At 42.7% G+C, this 26555-nt stretch overlaps 1 protein-coding gene across 2 annotated transcripts in view; it reads right to left on the reverse strand.

Moving 5' to 3' along the window:
• The window catches only part of CREBBP (CREB binding protein), a 125629-nt gene that overhangs the window by 48110 nt on the left and 50964 nt on the right, over positions 1 to 26555 (reverse strand). Inside the window, exons 3-5 of one of the 2 annotated variants that reach the window (XM_057747474.1) lie at positions 24380 to 24556; positions 7264 to 7504; positions 5858 to 5971 (exon numbers count right to left, since the gene is read on the reverse strand). In XM_057747474.1, the coding sequence (XP_057603457.1) occupies positions 5858 to 5971; positions 7264 to 7504; positions 24380 to 24556 (532 nt within the window). The remainder of the gene's footprint in view (positions 1 to 5857; positions 5972 to 7263; positions 7505 to 24379; positions 24557 to 26555) is intronic. The other variant, XM_057747476.1, reaches the window with a different exon arrangement.

Genomic DNA, 26555 nt, shown 5'->3' on the forward strand with positions numbered 1-26555 from the left:
CTCAACTCGCAGTGCTGCACAGGCTGAGTGCAGACTGGATGTCAGGAACTCTGCGAGGCTCCAGGATGTGCACTCACTGAGCATAGGGTCTGTTGCAGGAGAGCAACAAATTTATCTAATAATACTGACAAATGTAAGGCTGCAGTTCTGGACCCTGTATCAGAGACAGTGGTTCTCATCTCCTCTTCCCTGCACGTTCCCTAAAAGGGGGACCAGTGAGTGACTCATCTTGATTCTTTCTACGTCGTGGCACCCAGCACAGGGAAATGGGGTGTAGGTAAGCTGCAGCAGTGTAGCAGGCACCCTCCCAGCACTGCAGCACTGAGGGCTTTGGGGCTGAACACAAATGAAAGCAGTGCTAAAGCAGCATGGCTTCAATTATCTGGTATCACTGAGAATACCGTATGCTTACAGTAATCAATTTTACACATTATTGACATTTATCTCTCTCTTTTTGGGGGGGCTGCACTGTGAGGCTTATGGGATCTTAGTTCCCCAACCAGGAGGGGACTGAACCCGGGCCCGTGGCAGTGAAACATGGAGTCCTAACCACTGGACCACCAGGGAATTCCCAACATTGACCTCTTTAAATGTCAAAATTGTTCTTTTTACCATTTTTATATCTTGTTTCCTCTCTTAGAGCTTAATGTTATGTTTTATACACAATCAATCCTTAGAATATCATGTTACACAGTGTCTCAATACATCTCAATACAGTGTGGGTTCCTCTCCCTTGAGTATCAGCCAGCATTTCTGCTACCAGTACATCTTCAAAGCACCTCCAAGCCCTCTTCAAAGCACCTCCAAGCCCTCCACTGCCCCACCATCCCCCTTCTGTTGCAGCTATACCAGGAGCCCATGACCTAGAAAATAAAAGGCCAAGTTCCATAGCTGGCTCTGCCCAGAACTCATCCATCACTTTCCAAGGCAGTCATTCCCCAGTGAGCACAAAGCCTGTTTCACAGATAGGGTCCATGTATACTACACACCACTGTTTTGTTTCAATTCACCAGAAGTTTCAGTCCCCAATCATTCTCAATAAAACTGTGCTCAATTTGGAAATCCAATGAAAACGGACACACTGAATTTCAAAGCTTTGTTAGGTTGGTGGGGGACATGCCACAGAGCAGGCAAAGCAGCTACTACTTGGTCATCACTTAAATTTCCACTGAAAACGTCAAACTGAAGTTTACTCAGACCCACAGACGTCTCTGCAAAGCTGCTCCCACAGCACAGGGCTTTGCACGCATGGTACACCAGGACTATTTCCTCTCCAGTATCCTCATGTGCATGGCACAGGGCATGCACCCGAGCCACAGGGCTGGGCCTCCCATCACAGCCACCACCAAGCAAGAACGCACACCCTGCAGCAGGTTTTCTTCAGAAGCCAAACGATTCACAACTGGCAACCCTGTGTCACTCAGAAGAGCAACGACAATGCTATTCCGATGATGTCTATTGCCAGCGACTGTTTGGTACTTAAATGGGAGCAAACAAGCCCAATACTCTGTCTCTACAGCCAGAGCTGCCCTGTCTCCTCTGCTCCCTGCCCCTACCCAAGGGCTGGCAGAGGTGGCTGATGGTCTCTGTGAAGCCCTCAGGTAGAACAGGTGCCCGTCCCACAAGCACTCACTAGCACCAGGCAGGCATCTCAAGGGCACGTTTTAAGGAGGACCCAACATCATGAAAGAATGCATTTCAAACAATCAGAGGGGCCTAAAGTTGGAACACACATCAGGGCCAGGTAGTAAGTGTCAAGCCAGTAGAGGTATTCAAGCCACAGGTCTGGCGACTGCCGATGAGACCCTGCAGTGGCTCAGGCTGCAGCACAGCCCAGGGCCGAGGCAGCCGTGGGCAGTGAGCGGGTTGGTGTGGCTCTCGGACTGACCCTGTGGCACCCATTCTGAAAGTCCTTTCCCCCAGAGAACGACTCATACCTTCTCCAGAGCTCCAGGACAGACACCCCGCCCTTCAAGGCATTCATAGCAACACATCCCAATCATCTGGGAATTTGTTAAAATGCAGTCTAATAACACAGGAGGTCTGGGATAAGGTCCAAGTTTCTGCATTCCTAACAAGCAACCTGGGGGTGCCTGTGCAGTTGGTCTGTGGACCACACGCTGAGTAGCAATAATCTCACTGATGAGGCAACATGAATTCAAACAGGAAATTCGGTCATGTGTTCTCACAGCCCTTGTCCCCTCTGCCACCCTGTACAGTACTGGAATTTACTGAGAGTCAGATGCCAGGACTGCAGGCATATACCCGGAGAAAACCATAATTCAAAAAGATACATGTACCACAATGTTCACTGCAGCATTATTTACAATAGCCAGGACATGGAAGCAACCTAAATGCCCATCAACAGATGAATGGATAAAGAAGATGTGGCACATATACACAATGGAATATTACTCAGCCATAAAAAGGAATGAAACTGAGCTATTCGTAGTGAGGTGGATGGACCCGGAGTCTATCATACAGAGTGAAGTAAGCCAGAAAGAGAAAAACAAATACCATATGTTAACACATATATATGGAATCTAGAAAAATGGTACTGGTGAACCTAGTGGCAGGGTAGGAATAGAGATGCAGACATAGAGAACAGACTTGAGGACACTGCGGGGAGGGGAAGCTGGGACATAGTGAGAGAGTAGCATTGACATATACACACTACCAAAGGTAAAATAGGTATTGGGAAGCTACTACAGAGCACAGGGAGATCAGCTTGATGCTTTGTTAAGACCTAAAGGGGTGGGACAGGGAGGTTGGGAGGGAGGCTCAAGAGGGAGGGGATATGGGGATATATGTATACATGTGGCTCTTTCACTTTGTTGTACAGCAGAAACTGACACAATACTGCAAAGCAATTACACTCCAATAAAGATTAAAAAAAAAAAAAAGATGCCAGGACTGACATTAGATATACACCTTGCAAAGTCCTAATTATTCAATGAAATTTCATTATAAGGGATGGATAACTCAAGATCAGTGACTGCAGAATCTCTTGAAAATCAAACAAAATTTCAACACAGGCCAAAGAGGTCTGAGCTTCCTTTCAATGACTATTGGGTAGGCTCCACAGGTGATTCTGGCAGGTTCTCTCAATAGATACATCAATAAGAGAAGTTAAGTAGGATGTGTGCACCAGGTAGGTCCCAGAGGGCCCCCAGGGGCCCTTACCACCCACTACAAACCTCACTAGCAAGGAACCTCTGAATCCAGTCAGATCCGTGCCCTTGCAGGCATGTCAGCTGTGCTGTCTAGGATGCTCTTCCGCTGTTATTTAGTGAAATCGGGCTTTGCCCAACACGCCCCCTCCAGCACACGCTGACCCTCCCTGCCAGGACTGCCAATCCTACTGACCTGTCTCTACCTCACTCCTCTGGCTGATCCATCATCACATCATTTTTAATGTACAGCTGACCCTTAAACAATACAGGTCTGAACAGCATTGGTCAGCTGACACAGATTTTTTTTCAATAGTAAATACAACAGCCACACATTGTCCATGTGGGTTGAATCTGTGGATGCGGAACCAAGGACACGGAGGAACCAAACCACCAATGCAGTGCGAGGGCCATGGATTTCTGACTGTGCAGAGGTTTGGTGCCCCTAACCCCTGAGCTGTTCAAGGGTCAACTGGATATATTCTAAGTGTGGAGCCAACTTTCAGCTGCTGAGGGGTCAGATCCACACTTCCTCTCCACTGCCTGAACCCCATTTCACACATGATAAGCACAATCTGCTTCAGGAAAGGAGGAACAGCAACAAACTTACAGAGAAGATATTGCTGCAACTTTCTTGCTCATCATATCAAATTCCTTTGTACTCACAAAGTTATAGGGCTAGAGCCAAAGGAACAGACTCAGAGCAGAAATGTAATTTGAGAAGCATTAAAAGAAAAAAAAAAGAAAAAAGGGGAAAAAAAAGCACTTTATTTCTTTCACTAAAACTTGCCAACACCTTGCAGAAAGTTAGTCTACACCTTCTCCGTGACTTTATATTATAAAATCACCCTGGTAACACCTTACATTATGACTAGGAGAAACACTGTGGTTTACCACTTCTGAGAGCACACACTGGATCAATTGTCACAACAGTCAAGCAGCTATAAGGACATTAAAAAAAAAAAACCCACATTCATTTTTTTTTTTAAACAAAAACCACACAAAGTGTTTCTTAAAAAGAGATATCACAAAAGTTTACAATTGTCATGGTAATACATATTAAAAACCAAAAGATCTCAGAAAATCCACACCCCCAAATTAAAAGTTAAGAATGATATCCTAATTCATTATTCATGGCATTAATACTCTACAACCACAAACCTGACAATGAGTATTTTGGCACTTAAAAGGTCTATTCCTGAAATACACTCTAAAACACAAGAAATTATAACCATCACACATACTAGTTAAAAAACTAACCTGGAGGAAAACCAGACTGTATTCCACTAGAACTACTGTCCCAAATATCTGATTCTAGACTCCTAGATCTTCATTTTATGTAGGAGATACCCTGGAAAATTGTATATTAAATCAACTTTTGGTTAATCAAACTATAATTTAACTCATTTAGGAAAGTGACTTTTAAAGGAAGCTTTGCGTGACTCCTACTGCAGGGAGGGATGGGGGATGACAGGCCCATGGCCCTGACTGTTTCTCCTGTGCCATGGACACTCTGTGCGGGGTGGGCTCGTGAGGAGCCCTCTCAGGAAGGAGGAAATCACATGGGCTGCACAGTGCTCTGAGGAATAGCATGCTTGTCCAGCTCTCCTGGCGCTACTTGGAAACAATCAGAAAAAAGAGCAGCACATGTTCTGCAGGCAGCAGTGGGGTCTCAGGCAGGTGATCAAGAAGAATGAGAGTAATGAACCACAACCACAAACAGGGAAGGGTGGCAAGACGGCACAGAGGATGTGGAGGAAGATGAAGATGACAGTGCTGGAGTCCCAGGGAGCAGCTCCAGCCCAAGGGGCAACACGAGATCCAAGGGCACGGCCTACATGTCCAAACTGAGGGATATAAGCAAAGACCACAGTTTCACCTCGGAAATGACAGGAAGGGATTTAAAATCCAGGAGAGATGCTCATCCTTCCCCAGCTCTGATTCTTACAGGGAGCGCCCGGGAGCCATGCACAGGCCTCCTAAGCAGCACCCTGCTTAGCTGATATGCTAGGGGCTACTCAGACCGACTGGGAAGATGACACAAGGACGGGGGCGATCAGGATGCAGCCAGCCCTGGTGCCAAGACTCTCACTTTGTGCTGAAGAAACTGTCAGTTATGCAATGAGGTCTGGGAACTGCACCTCTGAGGAGGAAAACTTCCTCAACATCTGCACGTGCGATTTTACACTGACCTCTCTAGAAGAGAGGAGTCCTTAGACTCTTCTAGAACCCGGAGTCCTCAAAACTTACTTTAGGGGTGATTTCAAAAGAAGTGTCTAGTCTACTCCACCCCTCACTCGGAAGTCGCTGCCATTATAGTGACATGACACTCAAATTCTCAGATACTGAGCATCCATCAAGAAACATGAAGAGTCATCATGTTGGCTCTCGGCTCTCTGAACAAAATGCACACCCCCCATTTTGCACTCACTGCTGTGTTGTGACCAATTCTAGTGCTGAGGGTGGGGTGGGGGTGATTCCAAAATGACCATGTCATGAGCACAGGGAGAACCCATCTACTTGCTGAGCTGAGCTTTACCCCTGGGTTTCCACTGTGGTACCTCTGGTTACCACTGCACTTCATGGTTAGTAGTTGCTGTCCTGCTTCCTATCGACTCCTCTGCACTGTCTTTAGAAAGAGCTTATGAACTCATCGCCAAGCTTCTCTGCCCCCAACGCTCACTTACTTTGTTGGTTTCGCTTGTCACTGGCATTTTTCAAAGGGAGGCAAACAGGACAGTCATGTCGTGTGCAGTTCTTCCAATGAGAGATGATTTGTCGTGAAGATGCACAATGGGCAACTATGACCAGAAAAACAACGAGATGTTATTTTTCTATCCAAATTGTCACGCTTTCAATTACACCTAAATTATAATGCCAGCTTCCATAAAAAAAATGGTAACAAGTGTAACCACAGCACAGTGCAGGCAGTCCTCAACTTACAAAAAGGCTGCTTTCCAAAAAGTATATAAGTCGACTACTGAAAGTTCCAAACAAAAACTTCCCACAGAAGCAATGTTATGAATGATGGTGAATAAGGTTCAGCCCACAAATCAAAAACAAAACAAAAACTACTTGACCTGAAACACTGCACAACTGGAGTGAAAGGCAGAACAAATAATAATTCTGTGATGTCACTATTTACAATAAAAATTTTATATTATGTTTAAGGATGAAGCCAACTAAATACTATTGTTGAAGAAATATAGACAGAGAAGCAAATGAGAGGTCTGTGGAGACTCTAAAGGGGACCCTGGGCGCTTCTCAAAGTACTTGAGAGGGCAGCTGCACCTGGTCCCTCTGTCTTTATCTTTGCTTCCATGCAAAGGTGCTGTCACTTCTTTTTAAAGGTCTCGCATGACCCTCCTCTGCTTCTCCATCAGGATCAGGATTACACCTGGCACTCACAAATGTCACAAAGGGAAAGAGGGAGATAAGGGAGAGACTCTCCCCAAGGTTCAGGAGCACAAGTAAGAAGAGAAGGAACAAGGATAAAGATTAAAGGAAAGAGTTGTTAGTAAGAAACACTCTCTTTGGGAGAACTGGGGTGTCTGCCATAGAAGAGTGGCGGGGGGGCACGTGACATGCTTGATGACATGGTGCACAGTTCCCCACGTCACGGACAGTCACCCAGGACTTCGCCGGTATCCCAATGAGCCTCAAGACCAATGGGCAGAGGAGCAAGGCAGAAGGCCCCTGGCAGTCTGGGCACACAAAACAACAGCAAGACTGATGCTCTAGGTTCAGGGAAGGGCATGTGCATGCATGCATGCGTGTGAGCGACACTGTCCAAAAGAAAACCGTGATCTACACAGTTATGACGAAGACAGTGCTCAAGTAGGGACAAAGGTCTTCCACAACAGGAAGGCAGAAAAGAACAAATGCAGGGCACAGCCCCAGCCAGCAAAAGTTCATGGAATATAATAAAACCAAATTGCCTTTCTTCTCAGCAGGTAAGTTTCCAGAGGGATCTGACTGGTAGGTGTGCGGGGATGTGAGTGGCAGGAACCTTATTGACAAGACAGGTGCCTGAGAATAACGGACAAATTTCTTCCTAAGCTCTGCCACCAGGACTTCAGAAAATGGCACTTACCTTGACAGGCTTTCCCAGCCTGACAATGTGTCATGTGATTCAAAACATTTTTCATGGTTCGACAATGTGGGAGAGAGCAGGCCCGAACCTCTCCGTTTGCTTGTTCTCGCCTCTGACATTTGTGAGCGTGAAGCAGTAGAACCAGCTGCTGCTGTATCAGTTTGCGTTTTTCAGGATCCGCAGTTGGGCCTGTTGCAATTGCCTGTGTGGGTCCAATTCCCACTGATGTTTGCATCTGAGACTAAAATAAAACAAATTAATAAAAACATTTTAATAAGCTTTCGGAGTTCCAATTCACATTCATTAATTATTTTTCAAACTAATGTTAAAGCTGATGGATCATATCGGCCACAGAAAGACGGCAGGTGGTGAGGTTCCCTTTAATTCATTGACAGCTTTAAGGAAGATCCAGAGGCACAGAAATAAACCAACTCAGAAGCAAGGCTGATTGAAGTTCACTTTTATATGATCATCTGAGAGCAAGAAAGCGATGCTTATTCTAAACTGTAGTAACAAAAATCCAATTCACTCTGCAATACATACAAGTACAGGAAAAGCTGTTAGAATATTAGGTTGAACCATATGAAACTGTTGTTTCTCTCGGCCCAAATGACCAAACGGTGGTAATTTCATATGATTCAACTTAATTAAAAAGACTGCCAGGGCCTGACCAATGGAAACCCACTGCAAATATCTGACGGAGCAGAACAATCAGAGCCACCTTTTGGATTTCATAATCTTGTAGTCAGAAGGACAATACCTGCAGCATTCATTTGGCATTACCTCTCCTAAAAGAATAAGACAGCATTTATCTTGAATACAATCCCCCAGTACAATTGTTAATACTTATGAAATGTTTTGCCTTCCATTAAAATTTCTACTCAGACATCTGAAAAGTATTTGATGATCTAAGTATCATCAAAGATACAGAAATAGAGTTTAGTTGATTTCATCTTTTCAAAATAATAGACCAGACCAACCGTACCTCTTAACTGCAAAGAAAATGGAAAAGGTGACCTGTGGAGGTCACCTTCTTATTCTTTACCAACTACCTTCTTCTGACAAATTTACTAAAGAAACTTGTGAAATAAGAGAAACGTAATGTTTCTAAATATGTGACAATATAATCCATAGCCCAGGGATCTCTTGTCTGCTCTGATATTCACACTCCTGGCCTGATTCCACAACACTCAGTGACTTCCATGAAGTACACCACCACTCTGGTTTTTCAAATAAAGAATCAACTCGGTTTTCCCTGCAATTAAGGGGAAACCGAGTATAAAAATATTTTTTAGTGAACCAAAGCTCACTTTTAAAAGTTACAGGGTTTTGTGTTTTGGTTTTATCTTGATGAGAACTCAGAATCTAAGTGTGTAGAAAAGCTGCCTGGCTTTGCTCGTGAGCACAATCCCTGGAAGCCTAACCAGATTCAAAGCAAAAACCAAGTTCAAGAGCTGAGAGGTCAAGCATCCTGACTGCAGAAGCACTTAACTCCTAAGAGGAAACAGCCTCTTTTCCTTATGTCTATTTTTTCCCTGATTATAAAAGAATATATGCACCCTGTAGAAAATGTGGAAAGCAAAAGAACTAAGAAAATAATGAATGCCTGAAATCCTGATAGCCAGGAGTCCACTACTGAAGCGTAGACGGGTTTTTCTCCTTTCAGTCTTTCTTCCAATGCTCATGTGTCTGTATGAACCACCTGGCTTGGTATTTACTCCAGGTTCTGTTCCACACCACTAAGTTGCAGCATGATGTGTAGTGAACACGTGGCTATACACTCGTTTATCCAGTCTCCCACAACTGTGCATAAACTGTACCCTCTCCTTTTTCTCTTGCACTTTAAAATAAAGCTCCAATAAACAAACAGCCTATGACTATGCCCCCAACAGCATTCAGTAATTATGTTAAATGTTTCAGCATCAATCAGCTTATTCCCATGGACTAGAAAGTCCAAGTGGAAATCAACAGGAATAGAAGGATATGAGAAATGTAAGATGATTCTTGTTTAGGTCTCTTTTGCATTTATAAAAATTTCAAGTATATGGAAAAGTAGAGAGGAAAGGATACCATTAACACATCTGACAAAATGAAGGATTCTTTAACATTTGCTAATATCTAGTATATATATAAATTTCTCTACTTGCCCCCAAAATGTCTTTTAGAGCTGGTTTACACAAATCAGGACTCAACTCAGGCCCACACCCTACATCTGGTTATTGTCTTTAAGGCTCTTCATCTCCCAGCACCCTCCCCCCTTTATTTTCTCATGGCACCAACTTGCTGAAGAATCAAGACAGTTGTCCTCCTGCCATTTCTTAAGATACAGAAATGTTACACACACAAGAATACATCATATAAAAATCTGGTAAAATTCTCAACCTTACGATTAAATTATAAAAGACTTTAAAGTTATTAAAAATTAACACTTCACTTCTCATCTAGGATGTTCTTAGTAGCTTATTTTGAACTATACTTGACAGTATATTGAAACCTCAACATGTAGAAATAGTGTGGCTGGAAACTATACAGCACATTCAAACCTTAGTCTATTCTTTGTCTACCTGTAGATGCTTAATAAGCTCTACACACCGTTTACATGTGTCTCAAAAAACAGATTGGAGGGTGAAGCTGAGTCACCAGCAAAATGGAAGAGAAGACATGTTTTACGTTCCTGTGTTTGGCCTTCCCCACATAATTCCATGTACTTTACTTGCACAAGGCTAGTCCAGTTTACAACGTGCTTACAAACTTAGGGCACATTTAATTTCCTCCTCTCTCAGACTGCGGTTCAACAAGACAGAACAGTTATATGAACGCTTGCAGAAATCTGCCAGAAGCAGCCTTCAGACTCTACCAGCTTCCCTGCTCAGTCACCACTGTCCAGGCAAGCACGGAAAATGGGAGAAAAATGCTTAGACAAGAACCTCCCTTTAAACATACAGAACAAAACCTGCAAATTCTCCCCAAAGCAGTTCATAATTTTTTGCAACTTTATTTTTGCAACAGCCAAGAAAATTTTGAAAAACAGTAAGAATGAAGGAGGAATCTATCTTGCCAGATACCAAAACTATAAAGCTATAGATTTTTTTACTTAAGTCTAGAAAAAGACACATGTACACATAAAATTAGTGTATCATACAGGTGGTATTTTAAACTGGAGGGCGGTGGTGGGCATCTCCGATCCTTGTATCACCTTTAAAAATAAATTCCAGGTGAATTAAAGTGAATAAAGTAGATTAAAATGGATAAAAATGCTAGAAAAATATTTTTAGCATGAGGATGGGAAAAACTTCTTAACATAAAGAAAAAGAGAGTAAAATTTAAAAAGTGAAAAAACAGGGAAAATGGGTTTTTTTGAGAAGTGGAAACAGTGAGTCAAAAGATAGGACCATTATAAGACAGCTCCTTATATATGTTACTAAATTGTTTCCCAGAAAGGTTGTGGCGCTTTTTATCATATAAAGAACTCTTAGGGAAAAAAAAAAAAAAAAAAGTACTACCCCACTAAAAAGTTGAGGGAAAAGAAAAGTATAGATACCTCACAAAATAAACAAACAACAAACAAAAAGTGCTCTACACCTCAGTGCCAAGACAACTCAATGCAGAAAAGAATAGTCTTTCCAACAGTAATGAAAAGGATAGGACAACTGGATATCCACCATGCTAAAGAATGAAGGTGGACCCCTTCTTCATATCATACTCAAAAATTAACTCAAAATGAATCAAAGGCCTAAATGTGAGCACTAAAACTATAAAGCTTTTAGAAAAAATCATAGGGGTAATAAACCTTCATGATCTTGGATTAGGCAATGGATTCTTAGATATGTCACCAAAAGCACAAAACACAACAAAGAAAAAAATAAATTGGACCTCATTAAAATTAAAAACTGTTATGCTTCAAAAGACACCATCAACAAAGTGAAAGACAACCCAAAGAATGGGAGAAAACATCTGCAAATCATAGATGTGATAAGGGACTTGTACCTAAAACACACAAAGAACTCTTAAAACTAATGATAAAAAAAAAAACCACGAAGAACTTAATTTTTTAAAATGGACAAAGGATATGTATGGACATTTTCCCAAATAAGATACACAAATGGTCAATAAGCACATGAAAAGGCGTTCAGCACCATTAGCCATCATCGGAACCAGAGTGAGGAACCATTCTACACCCACCAGGGTGGCTACAATTAAAAAAAGGAGACAGTAACAAGTGCTGGTGAGCACGTGTGGAAAAACTGGACCCTCACACACTCTACTGGTGAGAATGTCAAATGAAACAGCCACTCTGGAAAACACTCCGGCAGTTCCTCAAAAGGTGAAACCTAGAGTTACCATATGGCCCAGCAATTCCCCTCCTAAACATACACACCCAAGAGAACTGAAAACATAGGTTCACACAAAAACATGTACACAAATGTTTTGTAAAAGCACTATTCCTAATAGCCAAAAAAGTGGAACAAACTTAAATGCCCATCAACTGATGAAGAGAAAAACGTGATATGTCCGAAATGGAATATAATCCAACCATAAAAAAGGAAGTACCAACACATGCTACAACATGAATGAACTTTGAAAACACTGTGCTAAGTAAAAACAGCCAGTCATACAAATGACCACATACTGTATAATGCTATTTCTGTGAAATGTCCAGAATAGGTAAATCCACAGAGGCAGAAAATAGATTAGTGGCTGCATCTGGCTGAAGGTCTGGGGGAAATGGGAGGAACTTGCTAAGTACAGAGTTTTTTTTTGGGATATGAAAATGTTCTAAAATTGACCGTGGTTGATGATGGTCGCACAATATACTAAACACCATTGAACTGTGCACTTTAAAAAGGGGAACTGTATGGGACATGAATTCTACCTCAATAAAGCTGTTTTAAAATGAATTCTATCTCACTAATCATTAAAGAAATGAAATTAGAACAAAGAGGGATCGTTCACCTATCAACATGACCACCATTAAAAAAAAAATGGTATCATTGAGGTATAGAGACAGCAATTTCCAGAGATTTTGGTGATAATGAAATTTAGTATGATTCTGGAAAGCAACATGTGTCAAAAAGAAAAATCTGCATTTCTTTTGATCTAGTAGTTCTATTTCTTATAACTTATTCCTAGGGAAGTAACTGGACTAGTGTGCTAAAATGTATGTACAAAAACAGGCACCAAATCTTGATTAAATCATCGAATATTGGAAACCTCCTAAATGCCTATCAAAGGTAGACTAATAAAAAAAATTATGGCTACAGACCTCATGAAATCATATGCAGTCATGAAAAGTAAGGTGGACATCAGGTGACCCCAGTCAGAGCCATATGGAACAGAAGGGCCCAGAGCCAAGTCCTATTCAAATCCTTGACCCACCAAAAATTGTGAGATATAATAAAATGATTATTTGAGGCAAATAAAAAAAATAACAATACTAATATAGACCGTCATGCTTTCATGAAAAGCTGTCTATAACATATTAAGCTATAAAAGAAAGTTATAAAATAGTATCAAGTCATTCGGTTTTCCCTTATTAACTTTATATTTTGTACCTGTTCTTAGAAAAACCTTGTTTAAAATTATTTGGTGGTTATCTCTGGGCAGCAGTGGGATCATGTTTATAATTATGTATTGTTTAAATGTTTTACAACAAGTGTCTACTATTTTTATAACCAAAAAACATTCCACTTTAGGGAGGGGGATCAGAAGAATCAGTAGAAAACAATGAGCAATATAAAAAACAAAATTGTAAAGGTACAAGGAAGTATTAAATGAACATTTCTGTAATGCAAAAATGGTAAAGACCTTAATAAAAATATATAAAGCAGTGGTTCCTAACCAATTCCCAAGTAAAACCTCTTCAAATACAGACTCCCCAGTCCTCCCTCCCAGAGCCTATAGTTGATAAATCTGGGGTGAAGCCAGAGGCATTTCTATTTGTTAAAGTTCCATAGGGGGTGCTTTACTAAATTTAGCTTTATACTTTTTAAAGATTTTCCAAAATGAACATGTATGTACTTTTACAGTTAGAATAAAACAACACATGTAAGAGCAAAAGGCCCACAGGTGATTCTGATGCAGTGGCACCCATGCCTAACAGGAAGTGCCAGGGCCAGACTACCGTAATGGCAACCAACACACTAAGAAAAATACCTAAACACACAAGACAAAGCAAATAACAATGCAGGTATTATTCCTTTTCCTCCTCTTGGCCAGTCTTTATTTCTCAAGGACTGTGTGTCAGGCTCTGTGTTCAGCGCCCATCAACAGCAGCTCATTTCATACCCACCCATCATCCCCAAGGGGGGCACTAACTCAGGGCCCAAGTGGCGCTGGCAGGTAGTGGAGTGGGGGGATCTAGCAGTAGAGTCCCCACCTTAACCCTTCTGCTGCCCTTGTCATAGGGCTTTCCCACCTTGCTTTATAAAGCATTCTAAGAGAATCTAACAGAAAAACTGGCCAAGGACAGGAACTAAGCAACTCAAAAAAGAAAAGCCTACTAAATACAAGTACTTTAATCTTATCAATAATTAAGAAATGCAAATCAAAATAATAAGACACCATTTCCTCCTATCAAAGGACAGAGTGATAACACCCAGTCTTTGGAGCACAGTGTGATACCAGTGACCTGGTTTGTGGCTTTTGTTGGAAGGCGATACAACAGTATCCAACAAAAGCCTTAAATTATATGCAATTTGCATTTCAGTAACTCCTATCAGCTCACACGCAATTCCTAACCATGGAAGGAGGAGGTTACCACGGTATGGGAGTCACATTGGTGCAACCGTGACCTCCACCCCTGGCCTGTCAACATTTTGAACCATGAGTAACAGCAGGTGAACACAAAGCACATGACCCAAGGGCTGTGGAGGGTCCAGCCCACTCACCCCTTTTCAGTCTTTGCTAGATCTTTGCTCTGTGCATATGTCACTTGTCACCATAACTTAACCATCACTCATACCCTTGTCCATCACATTACCTTGAAAGGCAAACATTTTATATTTATTTTGGCGTATTCCTTAATTTTTAAAGAATTTTGATGTATTTTTATTAGAATTGTTATTGTTACATAGGTTTGAGTAATCAGCACCAGCCCTATTTATTTGTTTATTTTGGCTGCGCCAGATCTTAGTTGTGGCACGCAGGATCTTTAATTGCAGCATGTGGACTTCCTAGTTGCAGCATGCAAACTCTTAGCTGCTGCATATACGCGGGAGCTAGTTCCCCAACCAAGGATCAAACCTGGGCCCCCTGCTTTGGGAGCGTGGAGTCTTATCCACTGGACCACCAGGGAAGTCCCACCAACCCCATTTTTTAAAATGCCCTTTATTCTATCCTAAGGATAGAATCACAGATGTGCACAAGGAGTAGGTATAATAAAGTTTATCCTGGCATTCTTCCTGGAAAAAAGAAGTTATTTTCCATGAAGTATCCAAGAACAGATGATAATGTCTGCAAAGGACTCTGTAGTGCAAACAGCAAGAAGCAGAAACTGACCAAGACAGAACAGGGAATGAAAGTGCTTCCTCTTGCCACACAACCACTGGCCCCAATTCATGTTGGGCTGGGATTCCTGGTGATGGCCCTTCAAGATCAATCTGGCCCAGATCTTCCACATTACCGATGGAGTCTAGACCCACACTCCACTGACATCTTTCCCCTGCTCACCTGGAAACTTTACTTTTCCCCAACCTCCACTTAAAAGTCAGAAAATGACACCAAAGCAAACACCAGGTGGGACAAAGGGTTGTTCTGCAATATTTGCTTGTTCTGATTCCCCCAGAAGGACTCTAGAACAGCTGGGTACACAAACCTTTGCAGTCATAAAATAAAGAATATGCTCATTAAATGCACAAAGCTACCAAAATAGGAAGAAGTGATAATCACCTGAGATTAGATAAATATCAACTGGTAAGAAAAAGAACACAGTTGTTTAGATAGAAGGAATAATGTTTCTTGTGTTTTCTCCTTTTTGTTTGGTGTTTGTTAATTTTTTAAAAATAAGATTACCTTACAATTTAAGGTTTAAATTCAACAGAAAAATAAAATGAGCTAGCTGGACCAGAATGACTTCTAAGCAATCTTCCAAATCAGAACGCTGTGATTTCAGAGCAGAAAGCAAATGGCTAAGTCAAGAAAGAACACTAGATGGGTGAGCCAGAGGGCAAAGGCACAGGACTGACAACTGGACAGACTCACTCTCTCCCCTGCCATAAGGTCACTCCTTCCGACCCAGAGAGTCGGTCTGCCACAATGGGCTGAGCGGTCAAATGCACCTGCACAAAGAAACCCTAAAAGGTAGAAGCTGCTGGATCTATTCCAACAGCCAAGGTGACAGGCAGACTAGATCAGCAGGTCTTAACTGAGTTAAGGGGTCTTAAATGCATCAGGCCCACTCACTGAATGACCAATTCATGAGAATTACCAATCTACTAAAAACTTTTAAGGACTAATCTTCTTGACCATCAATATATACTGAACATATTCTTCAAGAACACTTATTACAGTAAGTTTTTGATAACTTGGCAAATTAATCATTTGACTGACAAATTAAGTTTTTGGTGACTTGAGCCTTAGGGCCATTTCAGACAACTGTGGAAAAGGTAAAAAGAAGTTAGGGTAATTAGGGCCGTGAAAAGACTGTTGTGGTTCCTGACTCTTCACACATGATATTGCACTTACATCTTTGGTCAGTACGACTGCCTCCTTCCAGACCCATTAAATGTACTATCTATGGAGTTCTTCTTTTTTTTACAGAACTTTTATTGAGATATAATTGACATACAACGAACTGCATATATTTAAAGTGTACAATTTGATATTTTTTTCTCATTAGTAATGTATATGTGGCAATCCCAATCTCTCAATTCATCCCACCCCAATCCCACCCCTTCCCCCGTTGGTGTCCATATGTTTGTTCTTTACACCTGGGTCTCTATTTCTCTCTTACAAACCGGCTGATCTGTACCATTTTTCTATATTCTGCATATACGCCTTCATACACAACATTTGTTTTTCTTACTTCACTCTGTATGACAGCCTCTAGGTCCATCCATGTCTCTACCAATGTCCCAACTTCATTCCTTTTTACAGCTGAGTAACATTCCATTGCATATATGTATCACATTTTCTTTATCCATTCTTCTGTTGATGGACATTTAGGTTGCTTCCAAGTCCTGGCTATTGTAAGTAGTGCTGCAGTGAACACTGTGGTACATGTATCTTTTTGAATTATGGTCTTCTCTGGGTATACGCCCAGAAATGGGATTGCTGGGTCATATGGTAACTCTATTTTTAGTTTTTCAAGGAACCTCCATACTCTTCTCCATAGTGGCTGTATCAATTTACATTCCCACCAACAGTGCAAGAGCATTCCCTTTTCTCCACACCCTCTCCAGCATTTACTGTTTGTAGATTTTCTGATGTTGCCCATTCTAACCGGTGTGAGGTGATACCTCACTGTTTGATTTGCATTTCTGTAATAATTAGTGATACTGAGCAGCTTTTCATGTGCCTCTTGGCCATCTGTATGTCTTCTTTGGAGAAATGCCTATTTAGGTCTTCTGCCCATTTTTGGATTGGGTTATTTGCTTTTCTGATATTGAGCTGCATGAACTGTTTATATATTTTGGAGATCAATCCTTTGTCTGTTGATTCATTTGCAAATATTTTCTCCCATTCTGAGGGTTGTCTTTTCGTCTTGTTTATAGTTTCCTTTGCTGTGCAAAAAGGTTTTAAGTTTCATTAGGTCCCACTTATTTATTTTTGTTTTTATTTCCATTACTCCAGGAGATGGGTCAAAAAAGATCTTGCTATGATTTATGTTGAAGAATGTCCTTCCTATGTTTCCCTCTAGGAGTTTTATAGCCTCCTTCCAGACCCATTAAATGTGCTATCTACTGAGTTCTTCCTTTTTTAAATAAAAAATATTTTATTTTTTATTTAAAAAATTTTAAAAAACTTTTTTATTAAAATTTTTTTTAAAATTTATTTTTAAATTTTTAATATAAACTTTTAAGGTGTCTACTGAGTTCTTCATAAAACAGTCACTTCATTTTCCAGAAACACCTGGTAAACACCCCTGTGTTTGCTGCTATTGAGCAGGCAGAAATTCTGATGCTAGTATGTGTTGGGCACAGCTTGTTTAGACACAAAGAAGCTTTCTACTGAGTCTCTACTTCACATGAAGTGAGAGAACTGAATGTCTTGAGATAATTTATGTTATTCTACCTAGAAAGTTTCATGGAAGAAAAGGCTATGCTAATTAGACCCTAGAAAAGACACTGTTGGTTAATGGAAACTCATCTTCGAAAGAAGTTAAATGGTCTTGATTGAGTACTTGCAATACCTACAGCTGGTTCCTGATATCAGAGAATACTGTTAATTTTTCTCAATTTATAGTTTCCTGATATTTGCAACACATTATATTTTGTGCTTAGGCTATGTTTCCCAGCTGATATGTACTGCCAGAACAAGAGGGGATGAGTTTAAAGGATTTATACAGGTATTGCTAAGAATTTTAGAACTAAAAGTTATTCTTCAAAGGCTCCACATACACATTTTCTCAGAGATCTTCAAGTTACAGGTGGAGGCAATACGATGAGAATAAGAAAGGTAAACTCCTAAAATTACAAAAACACTCAGATGACTAATAATTACAGGCAAGTGCTTACTTCCCAACTTTGTCCCGTTTTCCAATTCAATTACCGAGGCATAATTCATAGCCACAGACTGATTTTCCACAGCAACTGCTCTCAGGGTGACGAGCTGACAAGACTATTCACTCGTTTCCAGAGAAGGCTGAGAGCACCAGCAAACACTCTGCCCAGTCCTAGGATCGAGGGAAATACTAGACCACCAGCGATTTTAAATTCAGGCTTCTGAAGTACCAGGAGTCAGTGGACGATGGTATGAGAAAATGAGCATCTCTGCAGGGCAACTAAAACTGTGAGATGACCCAATCTAAGACAAGAAAGAGGAGACCCTCAATCAGTTCAAGTCTTGATCCCTCAGTGATCAGAAACTGGACATGGAGGACAGAAAATCATCAGAGAATAAGACAAAAATGAGGGAGGAAGACAGGGAAGCCTTTTGAAGTACTGAAGTGGACAAAAGACAAACAAAGTAGCCCGCTCCACAATGTGGCAGCCGGGCAACAGGTCACTGTCACTGCAGGGGACAGTGGCTCTAGAAGACTATATCAGAATCACCAGAGGAGCTTGTTTAAAGCTGCAGTTCCATGCAAGAGAAAGAACAAATCCATCTATTTGGCAATTATCCTGAACTGCCTTAGAGGGAAGTAGGTGGCATACACTGGAAAACTGAGAAAGAAAAAAAAAGTTTCACAAATAACAGCGACAGACAAAAAGAGATTCCCCACCCTTCCTCTAAGAGATTCTGAACCAGGAGGACAGGGTGGGACCCAAGAACCAGTCCCTCTGATGCAGTGGGTCCACTGACACACTGGGAAACAGACAAATTTAACTTCACAACACACAGTTTGCCCTGGAAGGGCCAAAGCTAATGGCACTACCTTGCATCTTTGTTATTCTGGCAGGACACAGAAGACAATTCTACAACCCTCCTCTGCACAGACAGTGCAGTACCAGCCACATTTTCTTTCATTTTAGAGACCTGAGTCAGCAGCTGCCTGGGGGTCTCATCCAAAGCCCCCAAGTTCAAAGTCTCTGACACACAACCAAAATAAATCTTAACACCACTCTTGTGAGCTATTTTATTTAATTTTATTTTATTCTTTCATGAGCAATTTTAAATAAGCTGCACTCCTGATGATCTTCCTCCACTACAACTTTAAGAATGGCGAAGTCTCCATGACACAGTTCTTAGTTTTTCTCAAAACAACAAAACAAAAAACCTCAACACATATGAACTTTCTATTAGAAATAACCCTTGTAAGAGACGGCATCAGGGAGTCCCACAGGAGACTCTGTGAGAGAAAACTGATGATGAGGCCCCTTTGGTCACCAAACTTTCCTAGATTAGATAAGCCCAAGATGTGTTCCACTTTGAAACAGTGCTCCTTTAAAAACAATCCCAGACCCATCATGAAAGTCAGCGGATGATCTAACTGACAAATCCAGTCCAGCTGATTTCTGAAATTCCCTCCTTCCTGCAAATGCTCCCCCAGCTCTCTGTTATGACTTTTTCAGCTGAAAATCGCAAGAAGGGCAATGTCACCAAGGAATGAGGTGGCCTCCTTTTCCAGAGGACTGCCCTGAAACAATTCTCCTCCCACCCCATGCAAACCCCTCCTTTGAGAAGGCCCACCTGGACCTTGAAGCCAGGCCACAGAAAGACAACCCAACCCATACCCCTGCTCAAACATGCTCTTCTTCGTCAGTAAAATTTAAATAATTTTGAAATTCTTATATTCATGTGAGCTATCCTAGAAAACTGGATAGTGAATATATACATTTAATAGTTGTCACTTATTAATTCAAATTATGAACAAGTAACATAGTATACATACTGCATCTTATTAGACCTAAAACTTGATTGTTTCTAAAATATATCCTGGGGACTTCCCTGGTGGCGCAGTGGTTAAGAATCCGCCTGCCAATGCAGGGGACAAGGGTTTGAGCCCTGGTCTGGGAAGATTGCACATGACGCAGAGCTACTAAGCCCATGTGCCACAACTACTGAGCCTGCACTCTAGAGCCTGAGAGCCACAACTGCTGAGCCCATGTGCCACAACTACTGAAGTCCACACACCTAGAGCCCGTGCTCCACCACAAGAGAAGCCCATGCAATGCAAGGAAGAGTAGCCCCCGCGTGTCGCAACTAGAGAAAGCCTGTGTACAGCAATGAAGACCCAAAGCAGCAAATAAATAAATAAATAAATAAATAAATTTAAAAAATACATCCTGATTTCAAAGATGCTACAAATGTGGGAAAAATGTGCATCTTAGAATCATGAAATAACTGTAATACTATGGTAAAAGTTCTAAGAGGCTTCAAAAATCTATAGAAAGTTAAGAAACTACAAATAAAATGGCCAAAGACAGAGCTGCAATGAGATTCATGTGAAAATTTAGAGAGAGATGGTATTTGCTCTTGAATATTGTCCTGGGGATGTACATGCCCTCAACAAGGACCCCATTTGCAACAGGGGCTCTGAACCTTTTGGAGCTCCCGGCAGCACATCCCAGAGGGAGCCCACAGAGCGTGGTGATCCACAGGTCTGCATGATTATGGGCCACATTAACTCTCACAGAAGATGTTCCATGCTGCCTGACCATCCTGAAAATCCACTTGCACATTCCAGTGATGCTCTTTGGCCCTCATCTCACTTACCATCTCCAGCAGCCACCAACTCTACCTGTCCAAACAATCTCCTCTCTTCACTTCAGTGACATCAGTCCCTTACTATCCCCCTTGCCAGCTCCTCTGGTCTCTCTTCCTGTGCTCCCCTCTAAGCCATGGCATCCTCTCCACAGCCCTTCTACCATAGCATGCTTACCACCAGCTCCCGATGGACAGTGGCTGCCCTACCTATATGTCTACCCATCTGCCTGGCCTCTTCACCTAGACATCTCACAAGCATCTCAAAAAGGAGCACATCTAAAGTGGAATTACAAATGCCCTCCCCTTCGTCACCCTTCTCCCAGTCTGTTCCTCCGCCAGCTCTGTAAATGGTCCCGCCATCCACCAAATCACTGACACGGTGACCCCACACATCCACTCTAGCGGCAAATCTCACCTGGTCTCTTGTCCCCTCCTTGATCCATGGCCTCCAGACCCCCATCTCCACTAGCCTAGACTACTGTAGTGGCCACAGCCACCCACGGCCCTCCCTTAGATGGCTCCTGCTCAGCCCCCAATATCCACTGCATGCCGCTTTTCCCTCACCCTTCCCACTGGACATATGCTGGCTCCTACACAAACCAATGCTCTCCCTGCACCCTGGGGGTCTCCGTGGCTTCTGCTCATCCTTCTAACCTTCCCTTAAAACCCTACTTGGTGCGGCCTTCTCTCCGATGGCTCCATCTAAGGAGGTCCCTGTGTCAACCTCAACCTCTCTGTACTACTCACACCTGTTGAGGCAGTTTGCATTTGTAATTATGTATTTTCCAACACCACCACCATCCCAATTTCGTGAAAGAGAGGCGAGCTCTATATCACTCACACCTGCACTCCAGATGTACCTGGGCTCAGAGAAAGTGCTCAACAAATGCAGCAAATTAAAGGGATGGCGGCATGCCCTCGCTTTCTCAGCACCACTGGTGCTGTGGGAATCCTCTAGGAGAGGAGACAAGTGTGAGTCCCACAAAGAGCTCAACCAGGGCACCAGGTGATTCCATATCAGAGTCCTGAGCTCAACTGTTTGGCACACTGAATCTAGCTGGGCTTTGAAAGACCACTCTCCAAAGCATGGCAAAACACACCAATATGTTCAAGGCTCCAATTATTTTTTTTTGTTGTAAAATTAAAGAGACCTAGATCTTTTGTAACTGCTTTCCCTCCCTGTACAAAAATCTCTGGGCTCCAAGGGGCAGAAACAATTTAGAAAATTCAAGGAAGACCACAAAACATCTTTGAGGAACTACAAATAAGCAATGTAAACACACCCCAAAGGGAAAACACGACGCCAAGACATAACGAAAGAGCCCTGGGCCTTGCAGACAAGAAGCAACATAGCCCTGAACAAACCCAAAGCCCTCAGACCCTCAGCCTCCTCATCTATAAAATGGGAGATGTAATGATGTCTTTCAAGAGGCTGTCTAAAGAATAAGGTAAAACACAGGATGAGAAAGCACTTAGAAAGCTATTAGGCAAATTATGCACACTCGCTGCCCTGCTTGTCTGTCAGTCCCCTCTGGTTCCCATGCTGCACCCTACAGTGTGAAGGCCGTGGCCGGGTCACACAGCCTGGCGATGCCTGCCGCAAGCCCCGTGGTGAATGTCTGAGGACCTCACTACAAAGGCACTAGCTGTGGATCTCTCCCGGAGTCCACCTGTGCCCCTGTGGGAATGTGGTGGCCAGGCTCCCACACACCAATGTACTTACCCAGTTCACCATGCAGATAGTCTGATAAGGCTGAGGCAGGGGAAAAGGGGAGAGAACTCGTTTTATTTGTTAGATGTCACATCAGAAGGATGAGATGTTATTGCTACTGCCTCCCCCAACCATTCCACAGAGCAGGGGCTTTCAACTGGGGCCAACTATGGGGGGGTGGGGGGCGTGGAGGAGAGAAAAGTGGGGAGGGCTGTGAGCATTGAGTGGGTGAAAGCCAGGGATATTGCTAAACATACCACAATACACAGGATGGCCCCCATAACAGAGAAACATTCCACCCCAAATGTCAACAGTACTGAGGGAGAGAGAAGCCCTTCCCTAGCCCACAGGGCTCCAACCCAGGCGCAGGTGGAGGGAACCAGAAGCCTCTTTCCAGTCTGATCTGAACCTGCCCTAGACAAGCATGCCACTCCTGGGAATTCAGTCCCCTGGAGCCACAGAGGCAGGCGGAGGAACCCGCAATGAAGGGATTCTGCCACTAAGTTATGGGTAAAGGAGAGAGGGTGAAAAAGTGGGGCTGCAGAAGATTTAAAAAAAGAAAAGGAAAGAAAATGTTAGATCAGGGTTTCCCAGACTACAAAACACAGCAATTCTGTGAAAAGCAAACACTCTTATTCTGAAGCCAAAATGTGCTCCAGGTCACTGAGCAAACCCAGGTGACAATCATCAGCACTGAAGTCCACATTAACTGCCCTCCCAGTGAGGTCTGGAAAAGGAAAGGCAGGTGAGACCAGGAAGGGCAGGGCTGGGGATCCCCGCCTGCGGCTGCCAGGGCTGGGAGAGGCCACCTGAAAGGAGCAGCGGGCTTTGTTTTAGGTTCTGGGTCTGTATGGTGGGAACAGGGCAATCCTGGCAACAAAAAGTTACTGGAAGGAGAGAAGCAGATCCAGGAAAGTTACAGGAGGTTGATCAGAAGAAGAAATAAAGTAGTAAAAACCTGAAACAGATTGAGAATAGATCTCATTACTTGTACCCATTCTTTTTAAAGGAGAAATGTAGCAAACTGAGAGTGAACCTGATTAGGATACCTCAATATCACCTCTTTTTCTGATTCTTATCAAAAACAAAGAGAAAGAGATCCAACTCTTTCCGCTTCCAACAGCCTTGAAACTTCTAAACACTGTTAGCAGTCAATTCCTTAGTTTTGGCAAATGTACCAAGGTTACAGAAGATGTTAGCATCAAGGGAAGCAGGTGATGGAGATATTCTTGGCAATATCTTTACAACAAATCCTTCAAATTAAAGTTTTTTAAAAATCAAGAGACAAAAAGCAACCTTTTCTGAACATAATCCTTCAGCTTTCTTCCGAGCCTTCCCAAATTGCTCTGCAGAACTATGTGGATGGCAGCCCTGGCAGGGCAGGCCCAGGGGAGAGCACAGTGGCTGCTCTAGGCTCTGACCCATCACCAAAGGCACATCAGAGATACAGCAGCCATATATGTGCACAGTGAGATCCGACCAAAGAACACACTTCCCCTTAGTGGCCTGAATTAAAAGAGATTCCATTGTGCAGCACAAAAGGAGTTATTTTCTCATTAATATCTGGCTTAGTTAGGTTGAGAGTTCCAAGGATAGTTTCCATTTTATAGGTAGGAAATCTCAGGGAGAAAGAAGACACGTGAAACCACCTGTCAAGTCAGACAGGACACATGTCTCACACACAAAGTACAGTTCCCTAAAGATAAACATCCTTCATAACAGAAATGGATGGGCTTCTACTGACAGCCTCAACCACTAACAGAGGGAAGTGTGAAAAAGCCCATCTTCCTGATTCTCCTAGCTCTACTACTGCACCAAGAGGGTGACTCTGGAGGAAAGTCAGTGACTCCCGGACATGAACCCTCTCCCTCCACACAGGGACCACGGGAGGACAAGCTGAATCATCCTCACTAGCCCCTCACGGACAGCTCATCACAGAAAGCTAAACTCACTGAGGGAGCGTATGTATAAGAAATACAGGTTATTTTCCTTCCACCCACGACACACTTTTAGCTGCAGATCTTCACTGTTGGCACGATAAAATCCACACACCAAAGCACCCCCTGGAGACCCAAAGCTCCGAGACTAAGGGCAACTTACCATGTTTGGCACGTTGGTGACGGAAGTGTTCTTGATGTCTGCAGCGAAGGGAGGCAAGCTGTTGACCATGCTCTGCTTGCTGGGCAGCTGAGGGTTCACTCCAGGGGCTCCCATCTGCTGCCCTCCAGTTTGACTAAAGGGTTGTCCAAATGGACTTGTGTTACCAGTCATTCCCATCTGAAACAAAAAGAGAAACATCAGCCATCCTGACATGACCACATATGAAAGGAAGGGCCTCAGAAACGCTCACTCTGACCCACTGAAGCAAAAATCAGTACTCCCTGGGAAACCTTCATTTCAATTATAAATTAAAGGCTCATTTTCAGGGTTCACAATTAAGATTATGAACAGAGCAACTGGCTCAAATGCTATAGACTAAAGGCAGAAGACTAGTGAAACTGCTCCCAACAATCCCATCTGTCCCCTCCTCCTAAACATCATTCCAAGAGACAGCGCTTTTCCAACCTTACCCCTCAGCCACACTCCTCCCCTCAAGTCCCCTACCCTGACAGTGGCACTGACACAATAAGATCATTTGCAAAACAAAACCTTCCAGAATCACTGACAAACGGGAGCTCCTTCAGTGTAATCCTTAATTACTCTATGAGTAATTAGTTTCTTTCAGCTACCACCCCCCCCAATCAGACTTAAGTTTCCATTAGTTCAAAATGCACAGTAGGAATACTAACAAAGAAATGATATGTCTGGGATTTGCTTTAAAATAACCTAGTGAGGCAAGGGGTAGTGTTGATGAAAAAGGACTAGACAAACATCGGTGACTCCTCACCAGGGGACAGGTGTGGGGGATTGTTATACTAGCCCTTCTAATATTGTACATATTTGAAGTTTTCCATAATAAAGTCTTATTTTAAATACAGTGAAATAAACTGTATAGTAGAGAAATCCAAGAATGGAAAGGGGAAACCCCACCAACACCTCAAGGGGGGCCAGCAACCAAGCAGGGGTCCCCTCCAGTCCAGAGACCCTGGCCGGTTCCCACCAGACCCCTCAGCTCCAACCTCCACAGCTGTGAGTCCGGGAATCCCCACAGCCACGCCCCGCTGCTCGGCCGCCCCCTCTGGAGAAGCAGAGACTCATTACTAAGAGCTTGGCTTTTCTAGTCCGCCTGCCTTTGCTCTCTCACAAAGTTGCAACAATCCATCTGCTGCCCACTGCCTGCTCTACTTTTCTGGTGTCCTGGTGCATCTGATGTTTAGAAACTGGGAGGAAGGAGTCCCCTGAAGGAAGACCTCCCTTCCTAAGGGGAGAGTTTCCACTCAAGAAATCACAGCTCAGCTCTCCACCACCCTCACATGGTGACTGCAGCACCAGCCCAGTCACGCTGGCTGACTTACGTTCCTTCTATGGGCCTTTATCTCACCTGAAAGATGACCATCTTGCACAGGACAACTGCATTATTCCTTTAAGCTCTAAAATTCTGGGCCACAAATAAATAGATGCTCAACACAATCGACCCTTTTCTGCTGAAATGTCCACATAAAAACACAAATAAAACCAAACCAGTGTAACCAAAAAGATCTTGTTCTGGCATTTTCATATGTATTGGTCGTTTCCACATGCAGCCCTTACAGATGATATTCCTCATTTTTTCAAAGTGAAAACATTCTAGCTGCCACTTTTGCCCTATTTGCTTTACTCAAGTAAACTGAAACAAATTTAAATTCAACTGACATTCAAAGTCAACTCAAGTAAACTGAAACAAAAACAAATTCTTCACAAAGCTCAACTTTAAATTCAGATGATTTAATCAAGGCAAGGCATAATCTGCAAACTTTTAACAAAAAGGACATTTCTGATTCTTAACTAGGTTCCTTCAGTTGTTATCTGAAACTCAGAAGAACTGAAGCAAAAATCTATATTTTCAGGAAGTGTCACACTAAACTAACTCCACATAACCATTACTTCTTACAGAATTCTGTTTTAATGCATAAACTTAAACACTGTTCTCAGAGCCCAAGAATTTCAGGAAAAAACATGATTATAATTTCCATTTCCTAAATTTCATTTAAAATTTCTCTACTTAGAACCAAGTATGTCAGAAGACACATGCATCAATTTACCCTCCATGAATCTGTGCTCACAGTTGGCCAGTGTTTACTGAGTGCCCGCTATGAGCCAAGCCCGGTTCGGAGCACATTCAGATGCAATTTTCCTA

This window comes from Hippopotamus amphibius, chromosome 9 (genome assembly GCF_030028045.1).
Source record: "Hippopotamus amphibius kiboko isolate mHipAmp2 chromosome 9, mHipAmp2.hap2, whole genome shotgun sequence".
Classification (NCBI taxonomy): domain Eukaryota; kingdom Metazoa; phylum Chordata; class Mammalia; order Artiodactyla; family Hippopotamidae; genus Hippopotamus; species Hippopotamus amphibius.